Here is a 19,908-nt window from a genome sequence, read left to right on the forward strand (position 1 = left end):
AGTAATAATTCCTCCATTATTTGGGGGACGGCAGGACAAACTAGTGAATAAGCAGAGTCAGAAGAGGAGATTTCACCTATGTGGGGGTTTTTCTCTGACCTGAGATGCTCCATTGCCTCTTAGAGAACAGAGGGAAGCCTTATTAGGGTCAAAACAGCAAAACTTCTCCGTTTTGAAATTCAATCTGAGCCAGAGAAGAATTAGGAAGGGTTGGCATTGGCCTCACTTCTCCACTGAGATGGACTTCATTAAGCCCCTAAAGGTTTTCTTCTTCTTCTTCTTCTTCTTCTTCTTCTTCTTCTTCTTCTTCTTCTCCTCCTCCTCCTCCTCCTCCTCCTCCTCCTCCTCCTCCTCCCTGGCCTGGCTCAGGAGACTTTCCCTAGCATCTCTAAAGAAGGTAAATATTGAAAGCTAAAGAATGAAAGGTCAAGGCAATAAATATATTGTCTGTTTGGATTAAGTTGTCCATAGAATGACACTCTGCCCTTTGCTAGACCCACCATGGACATTTCAGAGAAGAAAAGGGCAACACAGAAAGCAAACCAGGATCCCCTTTGGCTATCAGGATATCAGGAAAACCTTTGCACTTGTGCATTTGGGGACTTCATATTGTGGTGTACAACAGGTGTCATATAGCATAAAGGGTCATCACCATTGGGCATCCCAGGAAGGGGCCCACTGGCAATCAGCAGAACCCCCTGGCCCTCTTGTTCCTTCTTGCTGTCACCACCAGTTTCCTTGCCAAGGCTGTGTGAACAAGGAGGGACAGGATCATGAAGAAGTCACAGCAGCCTCCCATCACCTCACTCTTTCCTTCTAGGTATCCATGGTGACAGTGGTGAGGAGGGGCAGCCACAGAGGGCAACCTACCAAATGTCCCCCCCCCTTCAAAAAAAAAACCCATTGCAACCTGATACAGAGCTGATTCTCTCAAGCCAATTTGGCAAACCATGGTTTGTATTTATGTGTGGCAGAGTGGGGAACTGAGGGCCACATTCCTTCTGTGCAACATTCCAAGGGCCACATGCCAGTGGAGGGCAGGGCCAAAGGCAAAAGTGGGGTGCGGGGTAACAAATGTAAACTCTATCTTTGTGCAGTGGATTGGTTTCTGCACACACATATTCCAGTCCAGCTAGGCAAAAAACTCAGGAGGTGTGAAATGGGGTCAGTGAGAGGTGTGGCAGAGAGTTTCACGGGCCAGATAGAGAGGATTGGAGGGCCACATTTGGCCCCCAGCCCTGAGGTTCCCCACCTCTGGTGCATGAAAACCAGGTGGTCAAACAATTACATTTCTTGGTCCACTTAAAATTGAGACTATTTGATTGATTGTATATTTGCTTCCTGCCTTTTTGGTCCCAAAGGACGGGAGTTGTAGGGCGTTCAAGGTTGCTGACAAGGTAAATTAGAGTTCTTGGCAAAGTCCAATATGAACCGACTAAACTGCATGTCCTGGATGTAAACGTGCAAAGCTTATTGTGATGAATATAGGTCAGAATGGAAATCTCTGCCTTCTGACAATCTCTAGACAATACTGAGCTACAGTACATGCACCAAGGAGCTACATTCAACTACATTATGCACATAGGCACATCAAAATAAAAAGACCTAACTTTGTCGTGTTCCTTAATTTCAGTGGGCCTACTTTGAGTAAAACTTAGTCAAATGTCACCCCAGTGGTCAGCCTAAGGATAAGACAGCTTGCTATGTACCTATTCCTGCATTAAGCAGGGTGTTGGACTAAAAAAGGCACATTTACGGGATGCATTCCAAACTTTTAACCCATCATGCTGGGGGGGGGTGGGGTGCTGAATAGGGTGGAAGTATCCCACTGCCCAGCACAGCTCTGCCAGACCTTGCCCACAGAATGAAATTAGTATTGCTCCACATGCATGGAACTCCCCATTCCTCCTGCTGAAAGGGCAGGTGGCTGGAAGTCACTAGAAAAACCAGAAGTGGGATTTTCTTATTTTCTAATTACTTTCACTATTCTATTTTGATGCATTTTCAAATCATGGTTAAGATTCTGTTCAACTTTCAATCACTTAATATGCATTCTTTTTCCTCCCCTTTCCATTTTCGGTTGCTGTTCGTTTTGACTCCTTGGCAAGACCGCAGATATACAGTATTGCAGTGTCAACATTTTGCCTTGCTTTGTTTTGTTTCTAGACTATATGCATGTCCAAAAGCCACACCTTTGATCTGCTTCCTGACGTATCGGTATGACAATAAAATAAAATAAGGATGCTTTATAAATTCAGCTTCTGCAAATTCTGGGCCGAAACCACCCAATGCACTGCATTTCCTCTATTTCAGGGAACCACGGGTTCCTGCGGCCTCTTCATCTACCTGTGCATCCCTCTCCTCAATTCATGGCCTAATTAGGCTTGAAAACAGCCTGTTATTTGGTTCTGAAGGGAGACTGTTTCAAACCTAATTATTGCGGAAGGTAGTGGCTGTTTTTTTGGGGGGGTGAGGGTTTCAACTAGGTAGGGAGATTGTATCATGATGGTGATTTTAAAAATATTTGCAATTTAATAAGGAAAAAGGGATGCAGTTAAAAGCACATGAACAACATCTGCAAATATCAAGGATTTCAGCAATACAAAATTTATGTGAGTAGCAGCTTCAAACCAAAAGGAATACATCACTGAACAAACACACACACACCCCATCATATGCCTCAAAGAGGCATCCTTAGCATTACACCTCCATCATCTATCTGTCTTCAACAGTGGCTTCCTACACAAATTCTGTGGAATTCAGTGTACTCCAAATAATAATTAGATCAATCTCAATTTCAGGTACTAAGAAACATTCCATATCGATTCTAAAGCAATTTTCCATTGTTTAGGCCGTATAATTACTTGTTCCACACATCCCGGTTGTACAAGTTCCTGGAATTCCCACCAAAATCCATAAAGCATTTATAAACAATGGTTATGGGTTTAGTTTTCTGTAAAAATGATCCAATAATTCCCCCCACAGTTTTGAAAATGCCAATAGCACTTAAAACAGATAAGCCATAGGCGGTGCTTGTTTTAAAGGGTGGGGGGAAGGGTGCCAGTACTAACCATGAAGTTGCTACAGTGAGTGCCAGACTTTTAACCTTTTTTAAAAAAAAGGAGGGGTGCTAGTACTGCATACCCTTGAATACCCCCAGGGGGGGAAGCACTGGATAGGAAGGGTTAACCCATTGCAGTGTGCTGTGAATCCTGTTTCCACCCAAAATGCCGCCCGTGGCAATTAGATCTGCAAAGAGCCTCCTAGTAATATTCACACCTAATAGCTGGGGGCATGAGGAGTGAGAGTCTGGGGTTGTGTGCGTGAGAAAAAAATAGATAATGAATGAATTGCTGTGTGTTTTAAGTGACAATGGATGAGAGAGAGAGAGAGAGAGAGAGAGAGAGAGAGAGAGAGAGAGAGGCCCTTAAAATATAATTAAACTCCCACTCCTATCAGGACCAGCCAGAATAGCCAATGGTCAGGGTTGATGGGAATAAAAGCCAAACAATATCATTTGAGGGCACCATGTTGGCTACCCCTAATGTGCATGGGTGTGCACAAAAGAGAATGTGGGTGCAGCCTCACTACTGTTTGCATTGTACCTGCACACTTCTGCATTGGCCCCAACTACCACTGGCTTCCCAGCTCTGCTTTACTGATTTTGGAACTTTGCCATCTGCTGGATTACGAAATGCAGTAATGTAAAAAAAAAAAAAGGCAGGTTTTCATTCAAGGGAAATGTAAAAAGTTGTGCTGCTTCCATCTCTGTCCACATAGAAAAGCATGCTTGTGCAGATGCAAGGACATACATACACACCCAACCACACACTGGAAACTGAACACGCATAATTCCCATCCCAACGGACTAAACCGGTTTGGCATGGAAGGGAGTATACTCCTACCAGTGTCCTGGGATTTAGAGCAAGCTAGGCTTTCAAATACAAAGAAATATTTCTTTGAGGACAGCGGGTGGGGGGGGGTGAAGGGAAGGGAAAGGGTTGCGTGATGAGAGAGTTGTTGTGATCTGGGATAAAAGACCAATTTATTGAGTGGGTAGGAAAAGAGAGGAATCGGACAGTGGGCAGAGGTTAGGGGGAAAAGGAATATGGATGGAAAAGGTATAAAGTGAAGCCTGAACGTGATCCATCCCAACTGCATGTAAGATGAAAACAAAAGCATGGTATTATGCATCAATAGTAGCCAATGTGTTGTCCTGCAGATTTTGTTGGACTACAGTTCCCATCAGGTCCTGTCAGGGTGGCCAATGGCCAGGAATGATGTGAGATGTAGTCCAAAGCACTTGGATGACACCGTGTTGGCTACTCCTGTTCTACCTGTCATCATCAGTGGAACCATACATGTGGTATGTAAGAAAAACCCATCAAACAGAGCAAAATAGGCAGTTTTCTGAGTGGGGGGGGGGGGACAACAGAGGTTGCAGTCATTTCTCATTTCATAAGATGTGCCTCTTCAACAAGCATGTATCTCCATGTTCCAAAATGGCCTTTAGCTACTGCATTATGCAATTCCATCTCCAGTAATGCCTGTCCATCATCTTGTGACTCAATCGCACATTCCACATATGTTTTAATCAACAGGCACCAATTGCCAACCAACTTAAGACAGATGCAGATATAGCCTAAGGGTCAATGACTTCAAGCAGGGAGCTGCATCACATTTGCAGAACCCACTCTCACAACATCACAACCCACCTTCACCACAAACTTCGACAATCGCCAATTCCAACCACAAGGACTTGTATGGGAAAGTGTTCATATTGCATTTCAAATACTGACACCATTTGAGATTTCTTATTCCGGGGTGGAGGGGAGTATTTGTTAAGAAACTGCTTGAAACAACTCTGACGGTATCAGCAAAACAACCCTCCCCTCCCTGCGGCATAAAACATTTCAAGAGGTCCCGAAAAGCTAATGAATAATTGCCCAAATAAGCGTTTTGCCACTTGCCATAAATACATTAAAGAGCAATTTCCAATTTTAAAAAAAGAACTCAGTGCACTGAGGGTCTAAATACTCATGTCAAATGTTTGAACTCATGACCTTCCATTTACATTCTTGCCTGAGATATTCTTGGAAGTTGAATAACACCAAGTGGGCTGGAGCAGTCATCGCCAGCCAGCCACCATTCTTTTGTACTGCTCCATCTTCTCTCCAAATGTAATTATTTAAAATGTTTTCCCCCCTACCAAATGCACTTTTCTTGTACTTGCATTTGCTGATGGGGGGGGGGAATGGCATGGAAGCTTTTGTTGGATGAAACTGAAACTTGGCTATTAGAAACTTTCTCCTACTTTAGGCATAAATACATTCAAGCCTCATTGCTGAACTGTCAAAAAAATGCAGTCTTCTAAGACATTTCAAAGTGTTGGCTTTATGTAACCATGTAAATACTTTTCTCCAGCAGATGTTTTGCCCAAACATGGCAACAACAAGCATACAAACATATAAAAGGGAAGGTCCTGATCCTTCAAAGGGTTTAATCCATGCCCAAATCCCACTTCCCTCTCCTCCCACTGCTGAAACACGAATGCAATCCTATATGTACTTACCTATGAGTAAATCTTACTGAATTTGGCCAGGCTTACTTCTTAGTAGGCATACATAGGATTCCCCTGCCAGACACATTTTTTCATCCTTATAGTGGGGGACAGAGAATATCCCCTAGCAATATCCCCCAACAATCTGGCAGAGAAAGCAGCAGCAAGATCTGTCCACATGAAGATCCAAATGTATAATATCCTCATTTTAAAGTACGTTTTATACACTGAAGATGCACAGCAGCACATCATAAACCTTTCCACTGCCTGAGGGATATCTCTACATTACTTCAGCTCTGGCCTCCCAGCAAATATCCTTCTTTCAGCCAAAATCCATAATCCTTCTTTTGACAACTTTGCAAAGTGTTGAGTCCTCTGTTAATTCTGCCTTTGGCAGCAGCTGAGTCCTTGGGAGTCAGTCCCATGAACTATCCTACTCAGAGTAGATCAACTGAAATGAATGGGCCCATTAGTCATGTCCGCTGATTTCAGTGGGCATACTCAGAGTAGGACTAGCAGTGGGCACAACCTACCGAGACCTACTTCCAAATGAATATGCTGCATGTTTGTCCTTCTGAGGTGAAGCATAAAACCAAGAACAAACTATTGCATAAATGTTTCAAGATAACTCTTTCAGAAGGGGATGAAAATATTGGGGGCGGAGGGACAACAGCCGAACAAACAAAAAGTGAAATCCAGACTCTGAAAGCATTTGTTGGCTGCCAAGGCATAGCCGTTACTGCTATCGAATTCAGTGACAAGGCAATAAAAGATCCTTTCTCCTTGGCAAGAACCCATTTACTGGCTCCCACAGCTGTAAACATCTCTGACCGTGACCAAGCAAAAACCAAGACAATGCAACTCACGCAAGTTGTTCGCAGGAGGTCTCGTTTCCATGTTCTCATAGTGCTGCACGTGGACCACAATGTTGAGATCTCGTTCCATGTGATCTGTTGTGCAGGGAGCTTCTGGTCTCATAACATCAGCAAGAGCCCTAAAGAATGGTGGGAAAAGAATTAGATGCAGCCTTCCACAAAACCTTTGGCTCTCTCCTGCCCTGGAAATTGACTCTCAAATTTTAATTTTGGTAGATCCCTTCCCACTAACAGCAAACTTTGTGTGCCCATGCCAATGGGACCGAAGCCCAAACTAAACCACTAAAAACAAAATGGAGGTATCAACCAAGTTGGGTGCCTCCTGAGATACGAGAAATACAAAACAAAAGCTAAAGGTTTTTTTTAATTTCCTTTTAAAAAATGGCACACAATGAAGACTGGGGGTGCTCAGTCAATTCCAGGAGATATGGAATGGTGGAAAAGAAAACCAGAGAAACAGTAGAATGTCATGCTTGAAGTGTTCACACATGGCTGGCTGGAACCCTGGACAGGAATATTCATATTTGAATGGGAAGATATACTGCAACAGTTTGTGGCGGCTACAACTTGTTATCAGAGCAGTGGAAGCTTCTTTTTGGAATGTTCATTTCCGAAGTGAGGACTCAGGGGAAGAATCCATGAACGGGCACACTCTTCAAATGCTACTTCTGTCTGTTTTGTGGTTTTGCTGGAGGTGAACACACTTTTGGATGAGGCCAACTCCCAAGACCTCCCAAGTGAAGGTAGGATATACCACCTTCAAACTGATTTGATTTGATGATGTCATCTGAAGCTATATCTTTCCCTCATTCTGGATTCTCATGGGTTTGTTTATAAAGCACCCAGAAGCATTGCCTCCAGTAGAATTTCACCCCACTTTATGCTCACAGAAACGGGCGAGATGTTCTCCAACTTCGCCACCTGCAGCAACTTTTACACAGCTGGCAAAGTTGGGCAAACTCTACAGGCACAAGGATGGGCAAATCTGTTCATTTCAGTTTCTCTCGGTTTCACATTTCCTCAGTTCAGTTCTCCACAATTCTGCATTGGTTTGCTCCCCACCCTCCCACCCCTCAAAAAAAAAAAATCCCCAAGGAAATTCATCAACATGTTTGTGCAAATTTCTCCTGATATACACATTTTTGTTTGCTGTTTTGCCTAATATACACATCTTTGCAAAGCAACTTTCCCTGACATGATCCATCTGAGTATGGTATTTTCAGTATTGTATGCACACTTTACCCCGATGTATACCTAGTTGTACACATTGCTTGCAACATCTGCACAAGTGTGAATTTCCAAAGAGTCCGTGTATTGTTTCAGAAAGCAAGTGCTAGTTAGGTTAGGTTCGCCTTTAAAATAAAATTTCTCCCCCATTCGTAGTTGGTAATAAATCACTTTGGGCAGCCTAGTTTTTATGAGGTGTCCCCCCAAAAAAAAATTACTACTAAATGAAAACCAGTCCTGCAATATGGCAGGAGAATGGAATGAGCATGTGGTTGCCCAGAAATATATATCTATTTTAAAAATGGCTCGTGTCTTTCTCCTGCCATACTCCAGCACTCATGGAAATTGATAAAATGAGCATCTCATCAGAACGTGTCCTGGTCCTGTAGTGCTCTTTTGGTTTGATCAGCCTAAGATGGAATGCAACATGTTGGCAACAGCTTTGCTGAGACCCATCTGGTGTGGCCTCGCAACGCACCTGTGGGTCCTGACCCACTGACGGGAGACCTATGATTTAAACCAGTGGATCCAAAAAAATTACCCGGTCTGCTAAGCGGCAAGCGTGTAGCAAGAGGGCACTGGAGATGTAAATAACTATCAGACTTTGAAAAGCTGTTATCACTGGATCAAGTTCATCAGGTTTGTTGAATTAATAGCATGAAATAGTTTTAATTGGAAGCCAGTGTGGTGTAGTGGTTAAGAGCGGTAGACTCATAATCTGGGGAACCGGGTTCGCGTCTCCGCTCCTCCACATGCAGCTGCTGGGTGACCTTGGGCTAGTCACACTTCTCTGAAGTCTCTCAGCCCCACTTACCTCACAGAGTGTTTGTTGTGGGGGAGGAAGGGAAAGGAGAATGTTAGCCACTTTGAGACTCCTTCGGGTAGTGATAAAGCGGGATATCAAATCCAAACTCTTCTTCTTCTTCTTCTTCTTCTTCTTCTTCTTCTTCTTCTTCTTCTTCTTCTTCTTCTTCTTCTTCTTCTTCAATAAATGTGAATTGATTACGACTGTTTTGAATTCTATTGTGTTATTATCTCCCTTAGTGGGTCGTGCAGACTGCTGTTCTGGTTATGCTTTTTATAGGGTAGGGGGCACCGGGGATGGATTTATAGAACCCAGGGGCAATGACCCCCCCCCCAAATAAAAGCTTTAGGAACCACTGATTTAAACCATGCCAGGGTCCCTGGTCTGGCTGGAGCCTTCTAGGTAGCATAGATTATATAACCACTTACCAAGTCTAGATGCTACTGGCAGAAACGTGCAGCAAAAAGGGGAGGAGAATATTAATCCAGATTGTTTATTTTCATCTTTTTATTTTTACTCTCAGACTGTTGGAAGTCTCTTTTAATGTGCATGGCAAGCTAATTACACATGATACTTAGTGATTCTTGACTGTGGGGCAGTATTATGTCATTTAAATGTCAGATGGATTTCTGATCACCAGGTTCTTTTTATTAAAAATAAATAAATAGAAAGGTGTGGGTTGTGCTTGCTTGATCCAGTTAAAAAAGAAGAAGGAGAAAGATTCGTAAGAGCAGGTAGCCAGAATGAGTTTGGGCATTTTGAAATGACACTTCAATAAGAAGCAAATCTTCAAGACCCGCCACTGCAGAGCTGGCCTACATAGCAGAGGAAGAACTCACAGCTAGCAAAGATCCCAAAGAGCTGTGTACATTAATAGGCTCCTAAGAGGGGAATATTATCCCAATACAGCCTCAAGTTATAGACCGATCCTGAATAATCCACAAAACACACACACACACACACACCACAGATCCAGTCAGTTCAGAGAGGATTTTTGAGACAGGAAAAATTGCCAAAGCTTAAGGTAGCTGCATATATTTTACAAAAATGCTGGAGACGGCTGTGTGCTGGGACAGGGAGGCAGGAAGCAGAAATGTGGCAAATCTAAGGCTCCTCCACATGACCTGTTTATTGAGCACTCATCCTGATTCACTTAAGTGGAGGTTAGACTGTGTCTGGCTATTGAGCATTCATCTTGATTCTTTGCTTCCAAGGCTGTCATATGACAAGCAACATTTCCTCCTGAATCCCTCTTGGTTTGTTTGAGTGATGGTTATACACCTTCCCATTAACCATTCGCCCCACACTTTATTATTTATCACATTTACATCTAACCCTTTTTTCCAATGAACTCAAGGCAGTGTACATGGTTCTTTCCCCTTCCTCATTTAATCCCCACAACAACCCTGCGAGGTAGGTTGTGCTGAGTGGCAGTGACTGGCCCAAGGTCACCCAGTGAGCTTCATGGCCAACATGGAGATTTGAGCCACTACTCTGCACCTGCTCTGTTTGCGATGCATTTTGGTGCATTTCCCCATCACGTTTCTAAGCAGAAGATGGGCAGGTGTTGTTGTTTTTTGAGTTGATTTATTGCACTGGGACAACAGAGAGATTTAATCCATTTTAATAATTCAAACCTCTTCAGCTTTATAAACCTTAGTAACAATAACTGCATTACTCAGTTTTGGAGAGGAGAAACAAAAAAAAACCTCCAACAGTGGGAGAATGGCTGAAGAAAACTTGGAAGAATGTCTTGTTCATTGAGCTAACATACAATAGGAATCCAATATATGCAATATGTTTTGGCTACATTAGCAACAGCACTCCCAGCTTGAACACTGGAAACAGAACAAACTTGCAAACTGAGGAGCTGAGACAAGGAGGCCATCGCAGCCTGGCAAAAGACCTCTTGCAGTTACCCCACACAATGCAATTCCTGCAAGAAACCCAAATAGCATGGGCATCATCAAAATGTGTGCCTGGTTCTTGAAACCCAAACACATGCATATGAGTGGCCAGAGACTCCCAGCCAAGTGTGTGACATGTGTAGGACATCCACATTTTAGATGCCGTCTGCGGAGGCATTTCCTGCAACAATATCTCGACTTGTTCCTGGAGAATTAATTCACGGGAGCTTTGTTGTTTGCTGCTAATATTCATAGTCTCTGTACTACCCTGGCTTGCAATCAGGTTAGAGAATCTATAGTGGCAATGGGGAACTTCCCGTTTTTGTTGGATTACAACTCTCATCATCACTGGCAATTGGGCAACAGCAAAGGGACCACATGCTCCCCATCCCTGATTTACATAAGCTGCCAGTAGGGTCTCCTGTGAATGAATACTCCTCCCTACATATCTACATGCAAACTAGGAGCTGAAGTCAACTCATGTTCTTCACTAGCCAAAGTCAATACAAGGACTCTTGCTTGTGCAATGGGGCTTTCCTACCTCCACATGGCGCCCCATGCATCCCCCCCCCCGCATTGGCTCTGTGGGGGGGGTCAGGAGTGCCCCCAGAACAGTGCATGGGGGGAGGGGAAGGAGAGGGGAGTTCATTTCACCAAGCAAGCAGAAATGCTCACACTGCCAGAATGATCTCCTTAGCACTGCAATGGATTCTACCCAAAATATATGCAAATAAAAAACTAGATATCAAGGATAATGGTCAGCTATGAAGATAGAGTGTAAAAAGAGGTACAGTGCTACCTTGGTTCTCGAATTTAATCCATTCCAGGAGTCCATTCAACTCCCGAACCAGTTAAAAAACCAAGGCGTGGCTTCCCATTGGCTGCAGGAGCTTCCTGCACTCAATCGGAAGCAATAGAAGCCATGTTGGACGTTCGGCTTCTGAAAAACGTTTGCAAACTAGAACACTCACTTCCAGGTTTGTAGTGTTCAGGAGCCGATTTGTTCGGGAGCCAAGCCGTATGAATACCGAGGTATCGCTGTAGCCCAGCCATTAAAACAGGAGAGTGGGGTCAAGGGAATGCTTGTGTAAATGTGTGCTTCTTCCAAAGCCAGCAGAGTAGCCATGCAGATTCTCTCACCGCTGTCACTTTCACTCGTCCCCTCCTCACTCCCACCACCGCCACTGTGCTTACTTTTGAACCATTTTGCTGGCAGCAGCCCTGGCGGCCTCTCTGCCTGCTCTGAGGAAGGGGGTCCCATGAGCCCTGTTCAATAGCCATGCCTAAGTAGAAGAGCAGCAGCAACAGCAATGACCAGTGAGTTAGTGAGCAGGAGCCCAGGGGATGCTAATCACACACACATCGACGCAGGAGACAATGGTGGCAACCAACCTGGATGGCATTAATAGAGGATTGGACAAATTCATGGAGGACAAGGCTTGCTGGTTCGTAGCCACCATGGCTATGTTCTGCCTTCACTGTTGGAGGCAGTATCCCCCTCAATACCAGCTGGTGAGAATCCTAAGTGGTCAGGGTGCTGTTGTGCTCATGTCCCTGCTTGTGGGTTTCCCACAGGCATCTGGTTGGCCACTGTGGGAACGGGATTCTGGAATAGTTGGGCCATTGGCCTGATCCAGCAGGTTCGTATTCTGTTCTTACGAATGAGGCCATTGCCTTGGTTTGATGCATGAAAGTGCAGTACCTATGCCTGAGTTTTGCTTAACATCTCGCCTGATGAATCGTTTTGGAGAATTCAAAAGTTTGGTCTCTATTTTGGGACAGTTTGACTGGTCCCAAAAAGGTATTGTCTGGCTATTGATTGGGGTGGAGTTACGGTGGAGAGAGTGAACGATTCTTAAACACATTTGCAATTCTGGTGTACAGATTGATCCATGCACCAGCCATCCAATTCCCCATTGTTTGTGTTTATTCTGCAAGAGCTTCAACTTCCCTTCCAAGCTCCTGAAACACTTCATTGTTTCTGTCATGTCCAAATGGACTTCCTCATTCTCTTATCGCAGATCGCTACCAAGACAATCTTTCAGCTGCTGCAAGGAAGAAAATGCCACTGAAGTCAACTTCTGAGTAAGCATGCACATGATTGAGCTAAAAGGATCGCTTATTGCAGATCACAGCTAAAGTTCCATTATTAAATTCCTGTTATTAAAGTTTCTCTTTTTTTAATGCTACTTTTCTGAGCAAGGGTAAACATTGATTTCAAATCAACCACAGGCCAATCTTGGACATTGATTGATTTTATTCCTGCCGCTTACTGGGAGGAAATATAAGAAGAGCCTGTTTGATCGAGTCAAAGCCCCATTTAGTCCAGCAATTTATTCTCCCAGCTATATGCCTCTCCTCCTGGCCCACCCAGCTAAGGAAGGCATACCTATATGTCTGATAGTTCAGTCTTCATTGACAAAACAAGCACTTACAGCAACTCCCACAGTGCTCCAGATGTGTGTGTGCGTACACACACACTTCGAGTGACAAGATGGCTGTCCCTCAGATCTGCACCCTGGGGAGCAGTTGCACCAAAAGGTTGCCCTCCTCTCTGCCAGTTTATATACCCTGCCCTGACAGGTTGCACACCTGCAACCTGAGACTTTTTTGTCATGGAAGTTGTCCCACTTCAAGCCCCTTCTGGTTCTAGGAGACAGTAGGGCAGGGAAAGGTGAGCAATCTACTGACCCGTCTGTCACTGGAACAGCCTCTGCGTCTTCCACCACATTCCATGTGCCTTCCTCCATCTCAGAATGCTCTGACTCTTCCTCCTCCCCCTCCCCCTGCCCTTGCTCCTGCCTTTTGACGGGCGCCAAACCCCATAAATCGCTGGTCCCCTCTGCTGGGTCAATCTCCTAGCCCTATCAGTCTCTGACAATGCCTGTGAGAAACCCAGAAGCTGGACTTGAGTGCAGAAGCCCTCTTCCCACTAGTGATTCCCAGCAACTGCTTTTCAGAGGCATATTGCCTCTGGCAGTGAAGGCAGAACACATTCATCATGGCTAGTAGGCACTGATCGCCTGCAAAACGTTACAAGACTCCAGATCAAAATGCTTGCTTTGCGATGAAGCTCCCTATGGAGCCTTGGGCAGGTTGCTTTCTTCCAGCCCAGTCTACCTCCTAAAGTTCTTGTCTAGATCAGTGATTACGCATGAGATGGGATTTTTAAAGCACCAAGCAGCTCTTCAGACACATTTCCTCTGGACCCTAGTAGGATGAATTTAGGAATCTCGGAAGTTGCTTTATACCGAGTCAGACCACTGGCCCCAGTATTGTCTACACTGACTGGCAACAGCTCTCCATCCAGGGTTTCAGATTGAAGTCTTCCCCAGTCACATCTGGAGATGTTGGGGATTGAACCTGGGACCATTTACTTATTTCAGTGACTAACAAAACAGAGATGCTACATTCTTGTAACAAAACATTTTGGCTCGTGCCTTCATCAGATGCTCTGATGTGTGTCAAAAGGTTCTGCAGTCAAGGTGGCAGAACACTAGGGATGTATTTGCTGCAGCTGTGTGATGTATCACCCTACAGGTTGAGGCCATGTGATAGCATCAACTCTATAGATTCAGGTGTTTTCTCTGTTGGGTGGTATTTTACCCAACGTAATTCTAGGCTGCATCAATGTAAGAATGGTGTCCATATCGGGAGAAGTAATGATAGCCCTCTATTCTCCTGTGGTATGATTTCACCTGTAGCTTGTTAAGGGTGCTAACATTTACTAGGAGACCCCTAGTCCCTTCCCAGAGCTACAAGTCCCTGTGTTCCCTGGGAAGAAGGATTAACCACTCTGAGAATTGTAGCTTTGTGAAGGGAATAGGTGTCTCTTAGGAACTCTCAGAACCCTTAACAAACTACAGTTCCCAAGATTCTTTGGGTGGAGCCATGACTGTTTAAAGGAGTAGCAGAGCACTTTAAATGTGACCCAGCTCTGTTGGACAAGCCAGAGTATTTAACTTCTCTCCCCCAAAGTCTTTGGGCCACACAAAATGAATGAGGTGAAGTAGATGGAAGAGCCAGATAGAACAGCAAAGGGAATGTTAACATAGTGATGGATACAATATTTTGGTCCCTGACAGTGGAGTTAGGTACTTTTACAATCTTGACTTAATGGTCAAATGGGAACTCCTCTTTAGAAGATAATGTGTGTTGCTTAATTTCTTTTTCCTTGTGGTACACCAGCACTGCTCATTCTGCTGAGCATTGCCCTGGGACATCTGCCCCAAAGTGCTGCCTTGATAACACCAGTACCAGTATTTGTCCCTCTCCTGTATTGAAAACATGTAACATTCCTGTTTTACTTAATTACAATGAATTCCTGGTGGCAAGTGTCCTATGCCTTCCTAAGCTCGTTGGATAATTGTCCCCTGAATGTACTCTCCCCCCACCCCAGAAATCTTTAAAGTCTTCCCACCTGGTTATTTTTCATGAATATATACCAAGCAGGCATCTGATTCTGATCCTTCCCTTCCATCATATCATTCTCTTTTCATCAACTGCTTCTGGTCCTAAGTTTGGAGACCAGGTGACAAAAGAGCACTGTGGAGTTCACATACCATGAACTAACTAATCTGCAACAATAGAGGACCCTGTTGATGACTAGCCATTTAATCTTGACAGATGCTGTCCAGAAGGGGTTTGAAACATGTCCCCTTACGAATCTCATCCGCTAGCTTAAGTAGCAACATCTCACCAGAAACTTTCTTACCACTGTTAGATGAGCAACAGGGAGTTGAGGGATTATGATTTCTGTAAGTGAACACCGTACAGCTTCCCTCCTTCAACAGCATTTGAAACAGGTAAGACGTTTAAGTTTGGATGAGGATCAATGAGAAAGGTAATGATAAGCACCTTCACTAAGGAATGAGGAGTATTGGGAGCTACTGTGGACCCCTTTGCAGCCCAGCGATGACTCCTGGAATAATTCCAGCAGTTGCAAGTGCGTAGAGATGTGCCAGGAAAACTTGTCAATAGAGGACCCCAGTTGCTTTGCAGAAGTTTCAGCCCAGAGAATTGCTCCTGAGCAAAATTTAATGAACAGTAAAAGCTGCCTTATACTAGGTCAGACAATTTGTACATATAGGCTATAACTGTGTCTGCTGACCAGTAGCAGCTTTCCAGGTCTCAGGCAGAAAAGGACCTGTGATCCTGTTTAAAGAAACAACCTGGGGTCCCTTTCAGCTAGATATACTAAGGTTCAAGCACAGAACCTTCTACATGCATTCCATGTGCTCTCCTATGAGCTATCGGCTCATCCAAAAATGGTACATTCATTGGACATGTTTTCCTATGTATCTCCGTCCTTGAGAATCACTCCGGCAACCATCTCACTGCTGAAGTGTACTCAATCCCAGCTGCTCTGTTGCATGAATAAACTAGCAGTTTAGGGTATGCAATGTTTGATTATATATATATATATATATATATATATATATATATATATATATATATATATATATATATAAACTTTATAGAATAAGCACATACACAAAAAGGCAGCTGTCCCCAAGGAAGCTTTGCTAATAGGAAGAAGATAGGTTGGAAGGGATAGAGAAGTGTGGCAAAAGCAATAAAGGGGGAAATTAGGCAAATGCATGGAATTCTAGAGTTAGAAGAGACCTCGGAGTTTCTCTGTAGAAAATCCATGAGTTCAGCATCACCGATAAACAGCCATCCAAATTCTGCAAAAAAAGAGCACCTTTCATGAAGGAGAAACCCTCACCTCCTGAAATACTCTATTCCAATGCTGAACAGCTTTTTATCACCAGGACATATTTCCTAATGTTTAGTTGCCATTTGCTTTATTGGGATGTGAATCTGTTGCTTTGAGTCCTATACTCTAGATTAACAGGGGATGAATTAGCCCCATCTCTCTCAGATATTTGAAGACCGCTATTTATAATGCCTAATCTTCCCCTTTCTGGGATACAGTATTTAGACTTCCTTGAGGTTGGGAAAAGATGTTGGGGGAAGGCGGGCAGAAGTTAAGCATGGGATTTGTATAAATGATGGATTTTAAGGAGGGGGTCGAAGAGGAACATAGGAAGGTGCCTTATACTGAGTCAGACCATTGGTCCATCTAGCTCAGTGCCATCTGCACTGACTGGCAGCAGCTCTCTGGGGTTTCAGGAAGAGGATTTTCCCCAGCCTTACCTGGAGATGCTGGGGATTGAACCTGTGTCCTTCTGCATGCAAAGGCACTGAGCTACGGTCCTTCCCTGGGTAGCTCCATCTAAAGAGCCTGAGAGAGAGAGTTCCAAGCATAAAAGACCCACAAGGGGAAATAGGTGGAGTTGCTGGGAGGCTCCTGCTTCTCTGCAGACAATCTTTGCATGGAACTGAACATCTGAACAATGAGCACCTGCACTTGCCACAAATTAACCAGGGGCAAACAATCATTTCCCCTTCCTAGCTCAGAGGTTGTCCTGCTCATTGTCACCGTGTCACCTTTTCAACATACCTGTCCATGTAGACACTAATGAAGCAAAGGCGGGGGGGAGTAGGGTACCCAAACCTCTGCCAAAATTCGAGGGGCAGAGGACAGAATGGAATCTCACTCTCCACCTGCTCTTGGCCTTCATTTAGTGGCTGAGCCATCTCAAGCCCACGAGGGCGTTTTTGGATACCCCTCCACTTGTAAACCTGGATTCACAGTGTGTTGGGTTGCCTGCGAATTCCTGTGCTCTGCTGCTCTCCTCCTTGGTAGTAAAAATGATCACCCATCAGCCAGTTTATAAATAGCAAATAATTGCTAGTGAAAGAACGGGTGATGCATTCTGAATCCTATTTTGGGTGTCTCGTTGCAGGGGGAGGCTGTTAATCACAAAGCAATAGCAGGATCTTGGACAAGGAGATGCTCCAGGTGCAGAGTCCTTGGGAGGGGAAAGGAGGAGACCGGGAAGAGATGGGGAACCAGACTACCTTTGAGTTATACCTTTCCAGAGTACAACAGCCCTGTCCATCTGAAGGCATCCTGGCAACTCCAGCCTTCATCTTGAAAGTTCCCCTAGCTATGCTGGGATCAATTTAATAGAGCTATTTGCTGCTGCTTCTCTCTTTTTTTGTAATTGTTTTTATTTTATCTGCAAATGTCTTTCCCCATCTGTTTTGCTTTCATGTGTTGGAGATTAGCATAATGAATCAGACAGACCGAATGATTTGACAAACGGGTTGGGTCTTTGATTCTCTACTGTTGACACAATTTGGGGGGAGTGTGTGCGTGTGTGTGTGTGTTTAGAATGTCAGGGAGAGGCAGCCAAAAGTGGGATTGTGCCCACTTGACTGATCGCCAGCTTGTGGTTAAAGCAGCACCCATCAGCTTAATTTGCCATTGTGTGTGTGTGTGTGTTATATTTGATCTGAAACAGCCAGTTACTTGATAGATGCAAAGAATGCAACACAACACAGAGATGCCAGTCCACCTCCTCATTGGCCTCATTGTAAAGCGAGATATTATATGAACCTCTGTCTCATCAAGACCCTCAGTCTGGGGTCCTTCTCTGCAATCTCCCTGCTGTGCTTCATCCTTTCCTTTCAGTGTTAGGGAACAGGTTCTGTTTCTTAGGTGTGGAGGCTCAAGCACCTGCGAGCTGAGATTGTGCCCGCTTTGTACCTGGAAACCAAGGAGATGCTCAAATGAAGGGGCGTGTGTGAGAGAGAAAGACAGTGTTTACAAGCCACTGCAGAGAAGTTTGCCCCGTAAGCGCAACAGTTGGAAAGCGGTGTGTGTGGGGAGAGAGAGAGAGAGAGAGAGAGAGAGAGAGAGAGAGAGAGAGAGAGAGAGAGAGTTTTACTGGCAGACCTCGCAAGCCGAGTTAAACGCCACATTTATTTTTTGCTGTTGCTGCGCTTCCCTGTCATGAGTGAGCTTCTGTGCGCGCGCGCCCCTCACCCAATCTTTTCACTATCTGGAGCTGCTCTGCCGCCGCTGCGCCAAGACATGTGCGTTAATCCCCGTGCAAGCATCTGGCTAACACACCAGGGGGTGGCTACTATTACATGCCCCATCGAAGGTGAGAGAGGGCACCAGCGCGCCCTGAAGAAAGTGGGGAGGTGGGGGGGGACTCCAGCGACGGTGGTTTTGTTGTCATGGCTTTTAACGCCAGTGGGAGTTCTTTCTTAGGCTCAACACGCGCAAAGAGACTCGGGCAGGTGGCCGCCTCTGTGCTCGGGTTGAGTTCGAGGGTCGTCAGCCCCCACCACACAACATCCGAAAAAAAAAAAAGGTGGTTAAGTCTCGCCTTACCTGGACATGTGTTCCCTCTGAGGTCGATGCGCTTTCTCCAGCCCCAGTTTGGTGAAGATGCCCACCAATACCATGACAGCCACCACCCCGCAGATGATGTAGACGATGAGGTTGGTTTTGTCTCGGGTGGGGTCGTGGGAAGGGTCGACGGGGCGGTTGGGGGTCTTGCGCCCGTTCAGCCAGGGGGGCTTGATGTAGTTGGTGCAGATATCCTGATCCAAGCGGCCCTTCCGGTACTTGCAGCAGAAGCGAAAGCCACAAGTGCCGCAACAGAAAGGGTATTCCCGGACGCTGCAATTGAACGACGGGTCCCACTGGCCCATCACGTCGTAGTAGCCCCTGCATTCCTCCGGGGTCGGGGGCGGCTCCGAGGCGTCGACGTGCTGCTCCCCTTCTCGGCTCTGGTTCCCCCCGGAGAGCATCACGATGCTGCCCAAGTGCTGCCCGGCTTTTTCCTGCGCCCGGCACAAAAGGGTGAGGAGGTCTGCCACCAAGTAGCCCAAGAACAGCCGGAGGAAGCCCTTCATCCTTCTCAGCGCCAGCCCGGGCGAGCTGAGGCTGTCTCCGCCGCCGCCGCCGCAACTCAAGCCGCTCAACGCTGCTGCGATGCGCCAAGAACTGCACATAAAGGGGGCTCTCGGGCAACCGCGGGGAGCCCGCTCGCCTGGCAGCCCGCGCGGGGTTTCAGCACCGTGGACAGCTCCGTGGCTTTCAGCGCGCTGGGAAGCTCCTAGCGGCCGCGCAGCTTTGCAGGGCCGCCTCTGCCGAGCATGCGGAGCTGGGGGGCGGGGGTGCCAGTCCCACCTCTTCCCTCTCTCTCTCAATCTCTCTCTCTCTCTCGTTCTTTTTCTCTCCCCCCACCCCACCTTCCGAAGCCTCAGAGCGCGGGGAGTGAACTGTGCGCGGCACTTGTGGAGCGTGGAGACAGGCAGGAAAAGCGAGCGTGGATGAGTGAGGGTCCAAAAGCACGGAGGAGGGTGCCCGGCGAGGGGAGCGGAAGGGGCAAGAGGAGGCACCGGGGCCTCTGGGGAAATCGGAGCGCGGGGTGGTGGCAGCAGCAGCAGCGGCTGCAGAGCGGTTTTGCAGCGGTAGGTGGTTGCGAGGGGCGGGGAGATGGAGAAGTGATGGTGTCTTTAGAGGGAGGGGAGGACGCGACTCAACTGGCTTCGCTCTCCAGCTGCCATCCAGCTCGCACACAAACGGGCAGAGGAGACCTCGCCAAGTTCTCCAGCAGGGAAACTCTCTTGCTAGAAGACGCGCGCCCTCCCCGGCCTCTCCTGCAA

At 46.0% G+C, this 19,908-nt stretch overlaps 1 protein-coding gene across 1 annotated transcript in view; it reads right to left on the reverse strand.

Annotated features, from left to right (window-relative positions):
* The window catches only part of SHISA9 (shisa family member 9), a 216,259-nt gene extending 196,632 nt beyond the window's left edge, over positions 1-19,627 (reverse strand). The window contains exons 1-2 of the mRNA XM_033167846.1: positions 18,626-19,627; positions 6,427-6,554 (exon numbers count right to left, since the gene is read on the reverse strand). Coding sequence (XP_033023737.1) covers positions 6,427-6,554; positions 18,626-19,251 — 754 coding nt within the window. The 5' untranslated portion in view covers positions 19,252-19,627. The remainder of the gene's footprint in view (positions 1-6,426; positions 6,555-18,625) is intronic.
* Positions 19,628-19,908: the final 281 nt, after the last annotated feature.

This window comes from Lacerta agilis, chromosome 13 (assembly GCF_009819535.1).
Source record: "Lacerta agilis isolate rLacAgi1 chromosome 13, rLacAgi1.pri, whole genome shotgun sequence".
Lineage (NCBI taxonomy): Eukaryota > Metazoa > Chordata > Lepidosauria > Squamata > Lacertidae > Lacerta > Lacerta agilis.